Below are 19,930 nucleotides of genomic sequence, written 5' to 3' on the forward strand. Positions count from 1 at the left end.
CCCTGAGGCCTCAGCTGCCACCCTTGCAGGGGGCAGGCCTCTTCCAGGCCACTGGGCAGCAGAGAGGTTGGCAGAGGCTTACAGCAAGGGTGCTCCTGGTACCCAGCAAGTAGAAGCTGGGGGCTCAAGCTGTGCACGGACCCAAGGTTGCAGGGGGTGGGGATGGGAGAGGCCTGGACACCAGGCCCTGTGTTCTCCCGGCAGCAGCTGAGGCGTCCTGCAGAGCGGGCCTGTTCAGAAGGTACTGCCCCTCCTGCTCGCATCTGCCTTCCTCCAGGAATTTCCTCCCCTTCCCTCCCACATGCTCTGCACACATCCTGTCCTAACAGACTTTCCTGACTTCAAAGCAGCCTCCTCTGGTAGTAGCAGTACCCAGAAGCTGGAATGTTCCCAGCCTCACGTCTGGTTTCTGCTGCCGTATGGCATCCTTGGAACTCTGGGACTCTGGGCAGCAACACCATCCCAGAGGCATCGCTCTCACATCCATGTATCCTTCCATCTGTGACTCTCCTCCTCCTCCCCACCAACCCCAGGTCATGGGGAATTGTAGGGTTTTTAATGTTTGCAGAAACACCATGCTTGGAGACCATGCGGCTTCTTGTGACAGCTCACATCTCAGAGTTTTTCTTCCACCTCACCATTCACACCCATGCTTGTCCCTCACTGACCACTGCCAGGAACTGCACATCCTCCCACCTCAGCATCTCCCAGCCCCGCACCTACAGGTCCAATTTCTCCTTTGATACTTAGCAGACAGCTGAAACTTACTACACCCAGAACAGAATGCTTGATCTCTCCACAAAGCTGTTTCTCTGTCCCCACCTTTGCCAGCTTAGTAAACAGGCTAACCAGTCGCCAAGTTGCTCAAGCCATCAATCTAGAAGGCAGCCTTGATTCCTATCTTCTTCTCACCCCTGTATCCAGCCCACAAGCAGATTCCATCCATTCAGCCCCTAAAACATCTCTCAGCTCATCCACTCCTCTCCATTTCTCTGTCACTCTTCCCATCCTAGCCATCACCACCACATCTCCAAAACTACTCCAGCACACCTCCTGAAATTACCTTCCTCCACAGGGCAGCCACATCATGGTACCACAGCCTTGACTTCCCACCACACCCCTCCCAGACACTCAGCCTCCATATTCCTGGAATAGACAAAGCTTCCACCTACCTGTGTTCCCTCCACCTGGCTTCGTCCCCCCCTCATTTCTGCACAGCTGACTCCGGTTGGCCATCCAGGCCCAGCTACACAAAGAGGCATCTCCTATTTATTGTCTGTCTTACCCCACAGGAAAAGCAGGTTAAACATCCAGGAATTTTCAGAATATTTGGAGGACTAGCTCTAGTCTATTGTATGCATTCCCATGTGGGCTGGATAAATCTGTTCCTACCTCCATCTGACTTTTCTTTGGTCCCTGTAGACTTCTTCCAGGCAAGTATGCAGGGATGTGCACCATAAGGGCTCGTAGAATATTCATTTAGAAGCCTTCAGAAAAAGATGGAACATACAGTGAATAATACTGCTGCTCTTTAACTGCCCCAAGATCCCATCCCCCTCAGCAGGTGTCTTGTGTTCCATTTCCCTCAGACCCAAAACCATTGTTGAGAAACATCCTGTGATTAGACATGTGAAGTTCCCCCACAGCCTTGTGGAGGTACAGACAAATCACAGGCAGCTGAAAAGCAGGAACCCCATAGCCTTCTGGTAGCCCCCTTGTTCCAGGTTTCCTGAGCAGAGCAGGTGTCCAAGGGCAGAAGTGGAAACACCAAGGAAAGAGGGGGAAGTTTGGTGCAGAACTGCCCCAGCCCCCTCCCCGTCACCGTGAGAGCTTAGAACTCAAGCTTTACCCGGGCAGGTCTGCGTGACCTTGTACAGGTGTGACGTTTTATAGCTGTTTGGGTCGAGGTCGAGGCTCAGCCTGACGTGGCCCTGCTCACCTCCTTCCCCTCAGCGCTCTGACTGCAAACCCTCACTCCCCTCCCCTTACCTCAGGACTCTGCACGTACTGCTCCCCAGGAAGCTTCATCTTCAGCTCTCCATTTAGACGTATACCTTAATTTTCAAATAATGTCTAGTTGACAGGAATGGATTGGGCGCCTGTTGTTTACTGGGAGCTTGTCAAAGTTGAGGGCACCCGCAGGAAACAGAACAAAGCCCACCTTTGTGAGCGCACATTTTAGTGGCAGATGAACAAATAAACATGATGCGTATGGCATAAGGATTATAAAGAAGCGAGCAGAAAAGCTGAGGTGCTAGTTTACATGCAGTAAACCGGTGAGGAGATGACGCTTGTGCCACACTAACATTAGGGCAGAAAGCACACAGGTGTCCGGAGTGTATTCAGACAGAGACCTGGTGGGCACAGAGGGCGTGGGCTCGGCAGGCAGGGAGCAAGAGGGAGGCTGGTGTGGCTGGAGCACAGAAAGGCAGGCAGGGCCCCCCGAGGTCCCCTCAAGGACTTTGGGTTTATTCTGACTCTGAAGGAAACCAATGGAGGTTTGAGAGCTAGGGAGGACATAGCCTGGCTCACCTCCTCCAGGAAGTCCCCCTGCCTCGCAGCACGGGGCCAGTGGCCTTCCTGGTGTCCACAGAGTGCCCTATTCCCTTTCAAATCTCACTTCTCAGTAAAGTGTTCCTGTATCCGCTCCCCGCCTGTGTGCCTTCAAGAGAAGGGCCATGCCTCACTCACTGTCCGCCCCCTCTCCGCTGTGCCTTGAACCTGTGCAGTCAACGTGATCAGAAGAAGCAACAAATGACTCACCCACCAGCATCCTGAAGTCTTGCCAGGGCGCAATGCTGATTTCCAGGCAGTGTTAGGATGCATGCGTGCACTCCTGAGCAGTTACCGTATAACAGGCATTAGCCTTTCTGTTCTAAAGCAGATCGACCCATCTGAGCAAAAGACTCTGGCCAACCTGCCGTGGATCGTGGAGCCAGGACAAGAGGCCAAGCGGGGGATAAATACCAAGTATGAGACCACGATTTTCTGATACTCACCTCCTTCCCGTCCTCGTGGTGCCTTGCACGCCGAGCAGTCCCGGAGCAGGCTTTCCACCCAGCCCGGGAGGAAGACTGCTCTGTTTGTGTGGCCTTGTCATGGGCGAGAGGCCACTGGCCACTCCTGGGGACGTTCTTTCTGCACCAGTGACAGAAAGTGCAACCAAGACTTTCCAGCCGTAACCCCTGAGAGAAAGAGCAGAGGTTTGTGGCTGACGCTTCCAACCCCAACTCCTGGCCACCACCCAAGGTATTTCTCATGACTCTGCCCCAACCTCGCTTTGCTGTTATTTGGGGATAACACCTTGCAAAAACACAGGGGATCGCTAATACTGCCTAAAAGTATAAAAATCTTGGGTTTATTTTTCACTGTCAGCAGTTTTCAAGGTAGAACAGAACTACCCCCAGAAAGCATCTCTAAAGTCATGATCTCACTAAGTATCGTTTCATGCAAGAGGACAGAAGTTACTCCCCTGATTGCCAGGGAATTCTATTTCCCAATTTCTATATTTGTGGATTTTATATGTAATCAACCATGTCAGATAAAGAAAACCTTTACATCTGTGGATTGATTAAAAAACCTAATGATTTAAAACAGAGGAATTTATTATGCACAGAAAAACGTGTCTTGTATTAAATATTTTTATTAAAAAGAATGTTTCACTAATGCATTGATAAGAAAACTAGGTTAGTCGTGAGGGATGTTTCTGGTTTCATTTCAAATAACTAAATTTCTACTGCTACCACCAAGAGGGCTGCTCAGAGTGGCAGAGGACCCAGGCCACTCCCCAGAGCAGGAGATTTAGGCAGCAGACTGGCGTCTTACCGAAAGTGCTGACGCAGCCGTAAGCCTGCAAAGATTTTTTTTTTTTTAATCTTCACAGTTTTAAAGAACATGTTAAAAAAATCTAGGGCTCCTGCCGTCAAGATTTCTGTCATGGAAACCTTGTTTGAGAAAGGTGTTAATAAAATTCTATTGCAAAAAACTTTTTTTCTAGAAAAAAAAACAAATAAAAAAAAAGAGAGATTCCAAAGTAATAAAACTTTCTTGAAACAAAATAAATAAATGTTTGCTTACTCTTTGATTAAATAAAATTTACTTACATTTCTTTAAGGTATTTTAATTTTTTAATGTCTCTGTGGAGTATTTGTATGATACCATAATGTATATTTATGTAGAATCAAATTATATAAACAGTACCAATATCATAGAAAAAAATAACATTTTAATGTATATTGTTCTAACCAATCACATTGTGAATCATTTTGAAATTCATTATAGCGATATTGATAAATTGTGGGATTGTCTTAATGTTTTTTTTTAATTAACCAATATTATTTTAAATCTGAGATTATCAGTTACATCATCAGTTGGTGAGTTTTGAAGAAAGAAAACAATTTTATTTCAAACTGACAAATGTATATGGCTTTAGTTCAGTGTTAAAGAATTTTAATACAATATTAAATTACTTGAACTGAACAGTTCCTTGTATATATTTTGCCTATTCACTGTTGATATGTATGTAGTAAATTGAGAGTAAAATAACACTAAAATATGGTACCAAAAGGAGATTGTATAGGAGCAAAGTAAACAGTAGCTTTGCTGAAATGGAGACATATGTGTAAATATGCTTGGGCTTCCAGTTATAAATTTTGTAATTTTTGTCATTATTTATATCCTATTAAAAAAAAGCACATAAAATAAAATGGAAACTATACAGCTGCTGGTGCTTGGCATCATTCTGTGAGCACCTTCCCAGTTCCATTTCTAGGAAAGAACCAAAGGCTTAGCCTTCTCAGCATCCATAGTTAAATGAATTTTTTACTTGGCAAAACTGTTGAGGATTGGTTCATTTCCAAGTTCAGCCAGTCTGAGAAAGATGCAGTGGCCTTTACAGTTTGAATTCAGCCATAAAGCCACCATTGTCTTTGTTTAAATAGTAAAGTGGGCTATAACGAAGAACGGCTACAGGAGGGAAGGACCACCAAACTAGATCATTTTTATAAGTTTGTCTGAAGGCCTACACATTTGTCTTAGGCTGCCAAAACAAAATACTGGGTGGCTTAAACAAATTTCTTACAGTTCTGGAGGCTGGGAAGTCCAAGGTGGAGGTGGCAGCAAGGCAGGTTGCATTCTAAGGGCTTTTCTGTTGGGTTGGCTTGTTGGTGACGGCTCTCTTCTGCGTGCGCACAGGACCTCTCCTCGGCGTGTGCCTGCAGAGGGTGGGGGTGCGCCTCTTCTTAAAAAGCACTAATCGCACTGTGAGGGCCCCACCCCCAAGGTCCCACCTTACGCTACTCTCCCAAAAGCCCATCTCCAGATACTCCCCGTGGAGCACTAGGACATCAGCATACAGACTGAGGGGACACAGACTTTCCATAACAACATTCATTTTTCCTAAAACACACGTGCCAGCTCTGGGTCAAGAGATAAAAGGGCCATGTTAGAGAGACACTGGAAAAATCAATGATTCACATTCCATATCCTATAACTTTCAGGAGAAGATCTCCCCACTGCTGGATCCAAGTGTGTTACTCTGCAAAACACATGCCGAGCCAATCTTGGTGCATTCCCCAGGAATTCTCCAGGCCAGAATACTGGAGCAGGTAGCCTTTTCCTTCTCCAGGGGATCTTCCAACCCAGGGATTGAACCCAGATCCCCACATTGCAGGTGGATTCTTTACCAGCTAAGGCACAGGGGAAGCCCAAGAATACTGGAGTGGGTAGCCTATCCCTTCTCCAGAGGATCTTCCTGACTCAGGAATCAAACCCAGATCTTCTGCATTGCAAGTGGATTCTTTACCAGCTGAGCTATCAGGGAAGCCCAATCCTCTTATTATCTCAGGATTAAGATGCTTATTTGTATCACTTATGGTCCCAGCATGAAGAAGATGGCACCCTCCAATTGGGAGAATTTTAGGAGATTAATAAATAAGAATACTTAGAGAGGTGTTGGCCGCATGTAGGGAACAGTATCAGTTGCGCTGCTACAGCCTGAGGGGAAGTGGGGACGGAGGTGGCCTGTAGAGGGGGCTGCCAGACAGGTGCCACAGGCCTCAGAAAGGGAGCCTGGGTTAAAATATGCTGACCTCGGGGAGAGCGGCCAAGATGGCAGTATACAAAGACCTGAGCTCACCTCCACTCCTGAGCACACCAGAATCACAACTATGAGCAGAACCACCATTGATAAAAAAGACTGGCAACCAGGAAAGATCTTCTATAGCTAAAGATATAAAGAAGGAACCACAGCTAGACAGGTAAGAGGGGCAGACTCACAATATAATCACATCCCTTGACCCACTGGGTGGGTGACCCACAAACTGGAGATTAATTAAACTGCAGAGATTCTCCCACAGGAGTGAGTCTTGAGCCACATGTCAGCCACCCACCCCTCCCCCCCCCCCCCGACCCAGAGGTCTGGCACCAGGAAGACAAGCCCCCAGAGCATTTGAAATTGAAGGCCAGCAGGGCTTAACTGCAGGAACCCCACAGGACTAGGGGAAATAGAGACTTCATTTTTAGATGGCACACACAAAATCTCACATGCACCAGGACCCCGGGCAAGAGCAGTAATCTCATCGGAGCCTGGGCCAGACCCACCGGCTGGGCCTGGTGAGTGTCCTGGAGAGGCAGGGTGGAGGTGCAGGGGACACCTGGCTGCAGCTCAACATGAGGACACAGACCCTGGAGGCAGACATGTTGGGGAACATTCAAACAGATGAACACTATTGGCAGCTGACGTCTTGGCTCATTAGCACTAAGACCTGGCCTCACCCAACAAACTGTAGGTGCCACTGCAGAGATGCCTCGTGCCAAACGACTAACTGGGCTGGGACACAGCTCCCCACCCCCATCAGTCCAGACCCCACCGTGGGAGCAGATGGGCCCTGCCCAGCCCCCTAGCAGGCTAACACAATCTTCAGGACCTCATACCCAACTACTGTTAGGAACCACCACCACCACTAATCTGAAACAAGCTCTGGGATCCCTGGCCCTGCAGCCAGACTCCAGGAACCAGCTCTCCTGCCAGTAGTCTGGGACTAACCCCAGGACCTGGCTTCACCTGCCAGTGGTGGGTAGCAGCCCTGGAGTCTTCAGGACAAAAATGACAAAAATTAAAGAGAAAATATTAAAAGCAGCAAGAGGAAAGCAACAAATAACATACAAGGAAACTCCCATAAGGACATAACCTGACTTTTCAGCAGAAACTGCAGGCCAGAGGGAGAGGCACTATATATTTAAAGTGATGAAAAGGAAAAGCCTACAACCAAGAACACTCTACCCAATCAGGTTCACATTTAGATTTGATGGAGAAATCAAAAGCTTTAGAGACAAAAGCTAAAATAATTTACCACCACAAAACCAACTTTATGATAAATGTTGAAGGAAGGATTCCAAATGAAAAACAAGAAAATTACAGAAGGAAAAAGCTCACTGGTAAAGGCAAATATATAGTAAAGGTAGATAATCACCCACACACAAAACTAGTAGGGAGGTTAAGAGACATAAGTAGTAAAATCATCTGTATCTGCAATAAGCAGTTAAGGGTACACAAAACAATTTGATATAAAATATGATATCAAAAACAGTAATCATGAGGGAAGGAGTATACAAACACGGGGTGTTTAAAACACAGTTGAAATTAAGAGATCAGCAACTTAAAATAATCATGTTTATTTATAGATGCTACACAAAAGCCTCATGGAAATTACAAACCAAAAATCTATAAAAGATAAAAAGGAATTCAAACATAACACTAAAGATAGTCAAATCACCAGAAAACAAAAGAAGGGGAAAAAAGACCCACAAAAACAAATCCAAAACAGTTAACAAAATGGCAGCAAGAACATACATACTGATCATTACTTTAAATGTAAACAGACTAAACGTGCCAGCTAAAGGACATACACTGGCTGAATGGATAAGAAAAGTACAATCTGTACATATGCTGCCTAGAAAAGGCTCACCTCAGGTTTAGAGACACATACAGACGGAAAGTAAGGGGATGGAAAAAGGTATTCCACTCATGGAAAAATTTTTTTAAAAAGCTGGAATAGCCATACTTGTATCAGATGAATGGGCTTTAAATAAAGACTGTTAAAAGAGACAAAGAAGAACACTGCATAATGATGAAGGGATCAATCCAAGAAGAAGACAACAACAACAAATACATATGCATCCAGCACCTCAATATATAAGGCAAATCCAGATGGCACTAGTGGTAAAGAACCTGCCTGCCAATGCAGGAGACCTAAGAGATGAAGGCTGGATCCCTGGGTCAGGAAGATCCCCTGGAGAAGGAAATGGCAACCCACTCCAGAGAATTTCATGGACAGAGGAGCCTGGCAGGCTACAGTCCGTAAAGTCTCAAAGAGTCAGACACAGCTGAAGTGATTTAGCAAACATGAATTAACAAACATAAAAAGAAAAATCAACAGTAACATAATAATATTAGAGGACTTTAACACCCCACTTACATCAATGGATAAGATCATCCACATAGAAAATGAATAAGGAAACACTGGCCTTAAAAATACATTAGAACAAATGGACTTAAATCAGTATTTATAGAGCATTCCATCCAAAAGCAGTAGAAGACACATTCTTTTCAAATGCATATGGAACATTCTCCAGGATAGACCACATGCTAGCCCACAAAATAAGCCTGAATAAATTTAAGAAAACTGAAATTATATCAAGCATCTTTTCCAACCACAGTACCATGAGGCTAGAAATCAACTATAAGAAAAAAAACAGAAAAACCACAATATGGGAGGCTAAACAATATACTATTAAACAACCAATGGATCACTGAAGGAATGTATAACTGAATCACTTCGCTGTACAGAAGAAATTAACACATTGTAAATCAATTATGCTTCAATTAAACAACAAAAAAATATGCTGATTAAAGAAATCAAAGGTGAGACAAACCATGTTCCTGGATTGGAAGAAACAACATAGTCAAAATGACTATAAGGCAATCTACAGAATCAATGCAAGCCCCTTCAAGTTACCAATGGCATTTTTTTTACAGAAGTAGGACAAAATAAATCTTAAGATTTGTATGGAGACACAAAAGACCCCAAATAGCCAAAGCAATCTTGAAAAAGAAAAGTGGAGGTGGAGGAATCATGTGCCCTGGCTTCTGACTATACAAAAAGCCATAGTCATCAAAACAGTATGGTATTGGCACAAAAATAGAAATACAGGTCAATGGAGCAGGCTAGAAAGACCAGAAATAAACCCATGAACCTATGGTCAATTAACCTATGACAAAAGAGACAAGACTATACAATGGAGGAAAGACAGTTGCTTCAATAAATGGTGCTGGGAAAACTGGACAGCTACATGTAAAAAAATGAAATTATAACTTTCTCTAATACTTACACAAAAATAAACTGAATTAAAAACCTAAATGTGAAACTGAACAGTACAAAACGATTAGAGGAAAAAACAGGCTGAACACTGACATAAATTGCAGCAGTATCTTTTTCAACCTGTCTCCCAGAGAAATGGAAATAAAAAACAAACAAATGGGACCTAGTTAAACTCAAAAGCATATACACAGCAAGTTCAGTTCAGCTCAGTCGCTCAGTCATGTCCAACTCTTCACAACCCCATGGACTGCAGCACGCCAGGCCTCCCTGTCCATCACCAACTCCCTGAGCTTACTGACTCATGTCCATTGAGTCAGTGATACCATCCAACCATCTCATCCTCTGTCATCCCCTTCTCCTCCTGCCTTCAGTCATTCCCAGCATCAGGGTCTTTTCAAATGAGTCAGTTCTTCGCATCAGGTGGCCAAAGTAGTGGAGTTTCAGCTTCAACATCAGTTCTTCCAATGAACACCCAGGACTGATCTCCTTTAGGATGGACTGGTTGGATCTCCTTGCAGTCCAAGGGGCCCTCAAGTCTTCTCCAGCATCACAGTTCAAAAGCATCAATTCTTCAGTGCTCAGCTTTCTTTGTAGTCCAACTCTCACATCCATACATGACCACTGGAAAAACCAAAGCTTTGACTAGAGGGACCTTTGTTGGCAAAGTAATGTTTCTGCTTTTTAATTATGCTGTCTAGGTTGGTCATAACTTTTCTTCCAAGGAGCAAGCATCTTTTAATTTCATGGCTGCAGTCACCATATGCTGTGACTTGGAGCCCAAAAAGATAGTTTCTCATTGTTTCCATTGTTTCCCCATCTACTTGGCATGAAGTGATGGGACCAGATGCCATGATCTTAGTTTTCTGAATGTTGAGTTGTAAGCCAATTTTCTCCCTCTCCTGTTTACTTTCAAGAGGCTCTTTAGTTCTTCTTTACTTTCTGCCATAAGGGTGGTGTCATCTGTGTATCTGAGGTTATTGATATTTCTCCCAGTAATCTTTATTCCAGCTTGTGCTTCATCCAGTCCAGCATTTCTCATGATGTACTCTGCATATAAGTTAAATAAGCAGGGTGACAATATATAGCCTTGATGGACTCTTTTTCCTATTTGGAACCAGTCTGTTGTTCCATGTCCAGTTCTAACTGTTGCTTCTTGACCTGCATACAGATCTCTCAGGAGGCAGGTCAGGTGGCCTGGTATTCTTGTCTCTTTAAGAATTTTCCACAGTTTGTTGTGATCCACACAGTCAAAGGCTTTGGCATAGTCAATAAAGCAAATGTTTTTCTGGAACACTCTCATTTTTTCAATGATCCAACAGATGTTGGCAATTTGATCTCTGGTTCCTCTGCCTTTTCTAAATCCAGCTTGAACATAGGTCACGGTTCATGTACTGTTGAAGCCTGATTTGGAGGATTTTGAACATTATTTTGCCAGCATGTGAGATGAGTGCAATTGTACAGTAGTTTGAGCATTCTTTAGCATTGCCTTTCTTTGGGATTGGAATGAAAACTGACCTTTTCCAGTCCTGTGGCCACTGCTGAGTTTTCCAAATTTGCTGGCATATTGAGTGCCACACTTTCACAGCATCATCTTTTAGGATTTGAAATTGTTCAGCTGGTATTCCATCACCTCCACTAGCTTTGTTTGTAGTGATGCTTCCTGAGGTCCACTTGACTTCACATTCCAGGATGTCTGGTTCTAGGTGAGTGATCACACCATTGTGATTATCTGGGTCATGAAGATCTTTCTTGTGTAATTCTTCTGTGTATTCTTGCCACCTCTTTTTACTATCTTCTGCTTCTGTTAGGTCCATACCATTTCTGTCCTTTACTGTGCCCATCTTTGCATGAAATGTTCCCTTGGTATCTCTAATTTTCTTGAAGAGATCTCTAGTCTTTCCCATTCTATTGTTTTCCTCTATTTCTTTGCATTGGTCACTGAGGAAGGATTTCTTATCTCTCCTTGCTATTGTTTGGAACTCTGCATTCAAATGGGAATATCTTTCCTTTGCCTTTTGCTTCTCTCCTTTTCACAGCGATTTGTAAGTCCTCCTCAGACAACCATTTTGCCTTCTTGCATTTCTTTGTCTTTTTCTTACCCATCAAAGGAAGCCATAAATAAGCTAAAAGACAAAATATGGAATGGGGAAAAATATTTGCAATTGATGTAACAAGGAATTAATTTCCAAAATATACAAAAGTCTAGCTCAATATCAAAAAACAAACAACTTGATCCAAAAAAAAGGGTAGATGGCCTACATAAACATTTCTCCAAAAAAGATATGGATGGAACAGGCACATGAAAATAGTTCCACACCACTAATTATTAAAGAAATGCACATCAAAACTACAGTGAGGAATCATCCCACACCAGTCAGAATGACCATCATCAAGATGCCTACAAATAATAAATTACTGGAGAGGATGTGGAGACAAGAGAATCCTCCTACACTGTTGCTGGGAATGTAAATTGGTGCAGTCACTATGCAGAAGGCATGGAGGTCCCCTAAGAAACTAGAAGTTACCATATGAACCAGCAATCCCACTCCTGGGCATTTATTTGGAAATACAAGAACTAATTCAAAAAGATACATGCACCCCAATGTTCACAGCAGCAATATTTACAATAGCCAAGACATGGAAGCAACCTGGATGTTCATCCACAGATGAATGGATAAAAATGATATGATATATACATAAACACACAAACACACACACACACACACAATGGAATACTACTTGGCTACAAAAAAAAATGAAATAATGCCATTTGCAGCAACATGGATTTTTTATTTTCCTTTTTGGGTGGAGAGAGGCATACTGCACAGCTTGTGCAATGTTAGTTCCCCAACCAGGGATCAAACCCAGGCCCACAGCAGCAAAAGCATAGCGTGCTAACCACTGGACCACCAGAGAATTCCCTGTAACAACATGGATAGACATAGAGATTATCATACTAAGTGAAGTCAGACAAAGACAGGTATCTTATGATATCACTTATACATAAGCTCTAAAAAATAATACATATGAACTTATTTACAAAACAGAAACAGACTTACAGACACAGCAAACTTATAGTTACCAAAGGGGAAAGGGATAATGGGATTAACAGATACACACTACCGTATAGAAAATAAACAAGGACAGGGAACTACATTCACTATCTTGCAATGTGAATGCAAGTGAATGATAGTGAATGCATTCACTATCACTACTATGTGATGGGAAAAGTACATATATGTGTGTGTGTATACATACTGAATCACTTTGCTGCACACCTGAAACTAATGCAACATTGTAAATGAATGACACTCAAGTTTAAAAAAAAAAAAAAAAGAAAAAAATACCCTGCTCTCATTCTCCACCACCTGAACCAACTGGAAGCCACAGGGCAAGGTGCCCATTGATTTGGTCTGCACAAGGCACCACCAGTCACACAACAGGGCAGGCAGAGGGAGTAATCAGTCTGGGGCACAAACAGAAGACAGTCAGCCCATGTGTTAAAGGGATTTGCACTTAAATTTTCTTGAAGGGGGAATCTGAGACATTGGCAACTGAAATATCCATGGCGGGTGGAGACACTTGAATGTTAATATTATTCCAAAAAAGACTTCAATTCTTTCACTTCATTTATTTTTTTCTTAAATGATAGTCTATGATAAATTTGGGTAAATGAACCCAATGAAAATTATGTCTAGTTAGTTCATTAATAAGTCATGGAAGTGATTTTTCTCAAGACATACCAGATTTTCTGCTGAAATACTTGGAATATTGCTGGTGCATATAATGTTTGGATATCATGGGGGAGAAGACAGGCTTAAATGGAGAACACATGGCCAAATTCTCAGAAATCAATGAAAATTCATACTTGTACCCTAAGCAGCACTGCTCCTAAGCTATTTCTGAAAAGAAATAAAAATTTGATAGGTGGGCTAGCCACCAGAGTTTTTTTTCCCACCAAACTGGAATACCATGACCATGTTCATAAGTCTGTAAGGCCCTTTTTTAAAAAGACATTTAAGTTTTTCAGTTCTCTTTTTATATTATATAACTATTCACTAAGTATGTTTCCTATGAAAATTAAGCAACTTGATGGTTATAAACACATTTCTTAAAATTTGGTAACCAGCCAACACAGGTCGACAGAGTCTTCCTGCACCACGGCTCCATCAGCCTCTTCCACACTCCATCCAGCTGGCCCCAGCAATTGGGTCCTGCTTCCCACAGAAAGGGAATTTCATTAGGTCTACTGCCTGATCACCATTCTGCATCCTGTGAGAGTCCATTTAGTACTCAAGAGCCAGGACTTATTTTTGCAGTGGAATTAACCCAAAGACTTTGGTGCTGACCTGGGAAATGCCAGTTCCACTTAACTGCTTCCTGTCTTCATCTCAAGCCAATCTTCTGACCAAAAGCTCACTCTGTACTCACCACAGCTCCTCCTTACTTAGAGTTGGAGTGCAAAGATGATTATTCCCAGCTCAACATAGCGTACTATGTATGTCACTCATAAATAGTCATAGCTACAAATTATCATCCAAACAGTTTCTGTTTTTCTCTCCAAAACCCCAGAGACCTACGTTTGTAAAAGCTGCATGGGCATTTTAACTTTCCAGCATGATTAATGACTGGTGATGTAAAGACTTACACACACCAGATTGAAATGGAGATTCTCCATTTAACGGCTCCAGGAGGGTCACCCCAGCCGAAGGCAGCAGTGCAGCCACTGAGGTCTGAAGACAGCCAAGGAGCTGTCACTTCACAAGCCCAAAGGCACTGACTAACATGCACCTCGCAAGTCCTGCCACTTAGGAAAACTTGGGGTGATGTCTCAGTACTGAAGTAAGAGTGAACTGACATGGAGCCACTCTTAACCAAAGTCAGTTCACAACATGGTAATAAACGCCGTTCAGGCGCTTCCCTGGTGGCCTCGTGGTTAGAATCTGCCTGCCAATGCAGAGGACATGGGTTCGAGCCCTGGTCCTGGAAGATCCCACACGCAGCAGAGCAACTGATCTAGCGCTCTACAGCACACAACTACTGCAGCCCACGCACCTAGAGCCCACACTGGGCAACGAGAAGCCACGCAATGAGAAGTCCATGCACCGCAACTGGCGAAAATCCCACACAGCAACGGAGACCTAGTGCAGCCAAAAACAAACACCTAAATCTTTAAAAAAAGAAAAGCCATTCAAAGCGATCCACATTCAATACTCAGCGTCCTCTGGATATCTCGGTGCCTCAATCGAATGCCCAAAAGCTGCTCCCCGGGAGGTCTGCAGTTCTCCCTCTTGTTGCCTCTTGTCAGTAAGACGGGTGAGCAGGGAAGCCGAGACACCCCGGAGTAAGCAGCAGTATCAGGGCTTCACAGGCAGCGCTAGGGGTAAAGAACCTGCCTGCTAACGCAGGAGACATAAGGGACTCGGGTTCGATCCCTGGGTCAGGAAGATCCCTGGAGGAGAGCATGGCAACCCACTCCAGTATTCTTGCTTGGAAGACCCCCAGGTACAGAAGAGCCTGTGGGCTACAGTTCATAGGATTGCAAAGAGTCAGCCACAACTGAAGCGACTTATCACACACACACAAGTTGTTTTCTGACGTTTGACATGCTGATTTCTCTCCACTCCTCAAAAATACAGTTTTCTGAGAGAAAAACAAAAACCAAAAAGCCCAATATGTTAGTGTTGAGTCAGGTAGTATCGAGAACTAAATTCAGGGACTAGTACCAAAGACCAGAAATAAGACTCTCTTAAAACAAGGAGGGTGGGGGAGATTCCCAGTGGTCCAGTAGTTAAGAATCCACCTTGCAATGCAGGTATGCAGGTTCAACCCTTTGTTAGGGAATTGGATCCCACACACCTAAGAGCAACTAAGCCACAACTAAGACCTAAGGCAGTCAAATAAATAATTTTTTTTTAACGAAGGGAGGGGTTGAATTTCTTCTCATGTAATATGAACCTCAGAGATAAATAGTACAGGGCTGGAATAGCAGCTCCACAATTATCAAAATTCCAAGTTCCTTCTGTATTTCTATTCTGCCATCCTTAGCTAGGGGCATCCATCTGCAAAGTCACCTCATGAGCACAAAATGGCTGCTGGAGCATCACTCAGCATATCCACATTTCAGGCAGAAAAAAAGATGGTAAGGACCAAAGGACTCCTGCCACACAACTGAGTAAGGCAATCTTTCAGGAGCTTTCCTGGAAGTTTCACCCTACAAGTTCCGCTAATATCTCTGCTTACATCTGCCACCCTGAGATAAGCAGTTGGAAAATATAGCTACTGTCAATTTCAGCTAAGCACACTGAAGCTGGCAAGAATACAGGAGTTGTTAGGAAAAGGGAGAGACTGAATATTAGGATGGCCACTGACAGTACCTGCCACAATGGGAATGTCACAGTGCTAGGTAAAAGGTGAAAGAAGCAGACACAGGTGAGATACCTAGACAGAGAAATCAGTGACTGGAGGAGGAACTGACAATAATTCAGCCTTGGCAGAGTTGTTCTGTAAGCTAGCCAACAAATCCAAGCAGGAAACATCCCCCCGAGCTGTGTTAATACGCACACCAAACGTCTGTGTGCTGCTCGGGATGTTCCATTCCTGAGACAGTCACGACAGAGCACGTGTAGACAGCACGCTGCAGAAGCAGACATCACAGGCACAGCCGGCTGTAGCTGAAGAGTGAGACTGGCAATGGGTTGGTACGCCATCCAGGACGAGAGCTGAGGGTACAAGCTCTCAACTGTGACTGTACTCTAGAACCACCTGGGGAACTTTCAAAAATATGGATGCCTGGGTCCCATCTTTGGAGATTCTGAGTTAACAAGGTCTGGGGTGAGACCTGGGTTTGAGGAGGTTTTATACACAGCAATGTGTGAGAAGTTTCAGTCCTGTAGACCAGGCCCTTCAGATCCCCTGAGAAGCGGGGCAGCCCACAGAGAAGCCCCCACATCTGAGACTCCCTTGGAAGTAGCGCCTTGAGAAGATTAAATCATTTGCTGAAGGCCACACAGCTGGGATGGTAGTACAGCCAGGATCTGAACTTGGATCCATCTGACAGGCCAAAGCAAAGCCGCTGGCTCGAGGTCTTTTTTCCAATCTCAATCCCAAGCCTCCACCACGGTGGAGGCACATCCCAGAAAGTCTGGGACAGCTTTCCTGCTGAGCCATGAGGACAGATTCACCAGGAGGTAAAGAAGGATACCTGGAGAGAGGCATGTTCTACAGAGCAAAGGCGGCACGGTCCCAATCTGCAAACCAAGGAAGTGTGGGCAGCAAAGGAAGAGGGGTGGTAACTGGGACAAAAGATGACTAACACTGCTGAGACCTGTCAGATGCCTGACGTACTTTTCAAGCCTCACAAAAACCTGTCACTTAGACGCTGTGGTCCCTATTGACAAAGGGGGAAACTGAGGCTCCGAGAGCTGAGGCCTTTTCAAATGAAAGGAAAAAAGAAACAGAAATGAAATCAAGATGGCAGAAGAAACATAAGTGTCCACTCACCTCAGGGCTGCTGCTAATTTAAAATGAACCCCCTAAAAGCTTCAAAGCAGAAACAGGTTTCTCCACGGAGCAGGTCAGTGGGGCCACCACCTATCTTGCCAAGTGCTGGCAAATCCAAAGCCACTCCCCACCTCCCAACCTCTGCTGTTCCTTTGGCCTCATCAGAACAGTCCCTGACGCTTTTTCAAAGAGCCATCCCTACATGGTTGGATTGCCAGGATAGCAAAGGGGGAGGGGGGCAAGCTCTTCAGGAGTAGGGACCACCTCCCATATCGTCTCTGGGAGCTCGGGGCTCAAGACCAGTCATGTACAACCTCTGAGTGAATGAGTGAAGTGAACAATGAATGAAGGGCAGAGCTGAAATGCTGCCCCTGGATCCTCCAGCCCAGGGGCTGTCGAGGAGGCTGATGACTGATCAAGACCACAGCTCCACCCCTTGGCTGTAGGCCCTGGGGACTTGACCTCTCTGCACCTGTTTCCACATCTAGAAAACAGGTAACACCTACAGCCTGGTCGTTAGGATTTAATTAAATAACGTGTGAAAAGTGCCCAGCATGGGGCCTGACACATAAGAGGCCCTGAAAAACAACAGTAGCTCCTTTTTCCTTCCTCCTAGAAAGGATTTATGTCTCAGAGTTGTTTGACAGAGTGCAGCAAATAAATCAGAAATGAGAAACACAGACCTCCAAAGTCTTCCCCAGCTGCTAAACCGCACACTGACCCCTAGCCTCGTTTTCATCTCCCATGAACCCAAGAGGATTCACTCCCAACTGAAACACTCAGTGTGTAGCTCAGTGAGTCTGGGTATTTTCATAAAGAAAAGAAAATCAGGTTTAGATTCCGTCCCTGGCCTTTCCAGATTAACTGCTGGGGGATGTAGTTCTTCCCCTTTGTACTAGGACTGCAGAGTCTGCAAACACACTCAACTACTGTGAAGATAGGGAACTTCCCTGGTGGCTCAAATAGTAAAGTATCTGCCTGCAATGCAATGGGTTCAATCCTTGGGTCGGGAAACTCCCCTGGAGAAGGGAATGGCAACCCACTCCAGTGTTCTTGTCTGGAGAGCTCCATGGACAGAGGAGCCTGGCAGCTACAGTCCACAGGATTGCACTCACCCACTGGATGTTTCCTGGTCAATCAGATGCTCAGAAACACCAAACCCACACTCAGGTACAGATCACTCTCTCAAGATACTCATTCTAGTCCTGGTGAGTAGAACTTGGAGCAGTTTTCTTTCACTTCCATGTGGTGAGTAGTTCCGAGGACCTGATGTCATAAATGAATTTACAATGAACAGGAGCGACTCATTTTCCTGAATCGTAACTGAAATGAAGCTGTCCTAAGTCTTGTTCTATTCACAGTGTCATCTGACTCAGCAGTAAGTCCCTGCTGATGCCAAGTGACTTCAAAGGCCTGGTCTCTGACGAGCCCCATGTGTGATGCAAGTTCTTCTGCTCCTGCCCTATTGTCTTGGGCTTCCTGGTGGCTCAGATAGTAAAGAATCTGCCTGCAATGCAGGAGACCCGGATTTGATCTTCAGACTGGGAAGATCCCTGAAGGAGGGAATGAACCCACTCCGGTATTCTGGCCTGGAGAATTCCATGGACAGAGGAGCCCAGCAGGTTACAGTCCATGGAGTCACAAAGAATCAGACACGACTCAACAACTAACACTTTCACTCATACCTATAGTCTGAAGGATAGGGGTTACAAGCAAGGGAATCCATTCAAGTGACCATCTTCAGAGACTAAGAGTTCTTAGAAAATCATTTTCTCCTTCTCTAAAAGTTGGTAAGTAAATTAGAATAACAACACACAACATATGTTGAATAGATCACCATACTTGCCAACTGAAACACTCCAGGGATATGTTTATTCATTTTATGTAATCTGGAAGCAAATCTTTTTTATCCAAGTAAAATTTTACTTTTGCCTACTGATGCTTCACAATACAGTGCCAAACTAATACAGGAAGATAAAGAAAATGCTGGTGATGTGATACATCTTGACAGCCTCGTGACATCCTAGTGCAGAGGGAGAACAAAGAACGCACTATGGGCATGAGGGTATACGAGAATTCCAATCACTCAACAAAGAGGTACTCAGGCACCAACTGAAGCTGGGCTTGCAGTAGACGCAGGTATAAAACACCTGGCAGACCTGGCTTTTGTGGAGTTTGTGATCTACTGGGGGACTCCATTAAGCAAACAGCACAGGGCAATAAAATCCATGACAGAGAAGAGAGGGGGCTACAAGAGGACAGGGTGGCCTTCAGCAGAAGGGTTATCTCAAGGAAAAAGACAAGGAGGAATTACGAACAAAAACCAGGTGGGGGAGGAGCAATGTAGACGCGAGAACAGCTACAAAAGCTACAGAAGCGAGAGAACACAGCAGGTCCAGGGTTTTAAAGAGAAGTGACATGGTAAGATGAGCAGTCTGGAAAGATCACTCAGAGGCAGGACTGCTGGGAGACGGCGCAACTAAGGAAGTGCCTGCTGCTGCGTGAAGGATGGAGAGACCCAAATAACATCAAGGAATGTGCAGTGGGCACGTTCTTGGTCCAAGCACTGAGATAGTAAGTACTTCATGAACCTTCTCATTAGATCATTACAACAATCCTGAGGAGGAACCTCTACAGATGAGACAACTGCTGGTATTTTCTTTTCTCCTTTCCCCAATTTTCCCCCAAATCTAAAATGTGTTTGTTGCCTTCGCTGCTGCTTAAAACAGTACAAGGCGCAGAAGATATGCAAGGCATAGAGGATAAGACAGGTGGCTGAATGAAGCAATAAAGCAATCTCACCCACGAGCACCCTGCGTGGAGGACCCCACGCCACTGCACTTACCACACTAGGTTGCAGCTGTCAGTCTCTGCTGGTCCTTCTCAGTCCCGTATCCTCGTCCCTCCGCTCACCAACCTCCAGACTGTCCCGCGCTCAGACCAGGGCTCTCTTCTGTCTTATCTACACGCATATCACTGCATCTAGTCCTATGGTTTTAAATACCATCAATTGGCTGATGACGCTCAGATTTTTATCTCCATCAGAG

At 44.6% G+C, this 19,930-nt stretch overlaps 2 protein-coding genes across 24 annotated transcripts in view; one reads left to right on the forward strand and one right to left on the reverse strand.

Moving 5' to 3' along the window:
• ANKS1B (ankyrin repeat and sterile alpha motif domain containing 1B) overlaps positions 1 to 4,722 on the forward strand; it is a 1,083,120-nt gene extending 1,078,398 nt beyond the window's left edge. For 13 of the 19 annotated variants that reach the window (XM_070454113.1, XM_070454115.1, XM_070454106.1 and 10 more), the window contains one exon: positions 2,882 to 4,722. In XM_070454113.1, coding sequence (XP_070310214.1) covers positions 2,882 to 2,992 — 111 coding nt within the window. In that variant the 3' untranslated portion in view covers positions 2,993 to 4,722. Of the gene's footprint in view, positions 1 to 2,627; positions 2,721 to 2,865 lie in introns of those variants that run through there. The other 6 variants (XM_070454108.1, XM_070454102.1, XM_070454103.1 and 3 more) reach the window with 3 other exon arrangements.
• Positions 1 to 19,930, reverse strand: part of APAF1 (apoptotic peptidase activating factor 1) — a 111,655-nt gene that overhangs the window by 2,918 nt on the left and 88,807 nt on the right. For 4 of the 5 annotated variants that reach the window (XM_070454126.1, XM_070454125.1, XM_070454122.1 and 1 more), the window contains one exon: positions 1,393 to 5,213. In XM_070454126.1, the coding sequence (XP_070310227.1) occupies positions 5,064 to 5,213 (150 nt within the window). In that variant the 3' untranslated portion in view covers positions 1,393 to 5,063. The remainder of the gene's footprint in view (positions 1 to 1,392; positions 5,214 to 19,930) is intronic. The other variant, XM_070454121.1, reaches the window with a different exon arrangement.

Source organism: Odocoileus virginianus, chromosome 23, assembly GCF_023699985.2.
Source record: "Odocoileus virginianus isolate 20LAN1187 ecotype Illinois chromosome 23, Ovbor_1.2, whole genome shotgun sequence".
Lineage (NCBI taxonomy): Eukaryota > Metazoa > Chordata > Mammalia > Artiodactyla > Cervidae > Odocoileus > Odocoileus virginianus.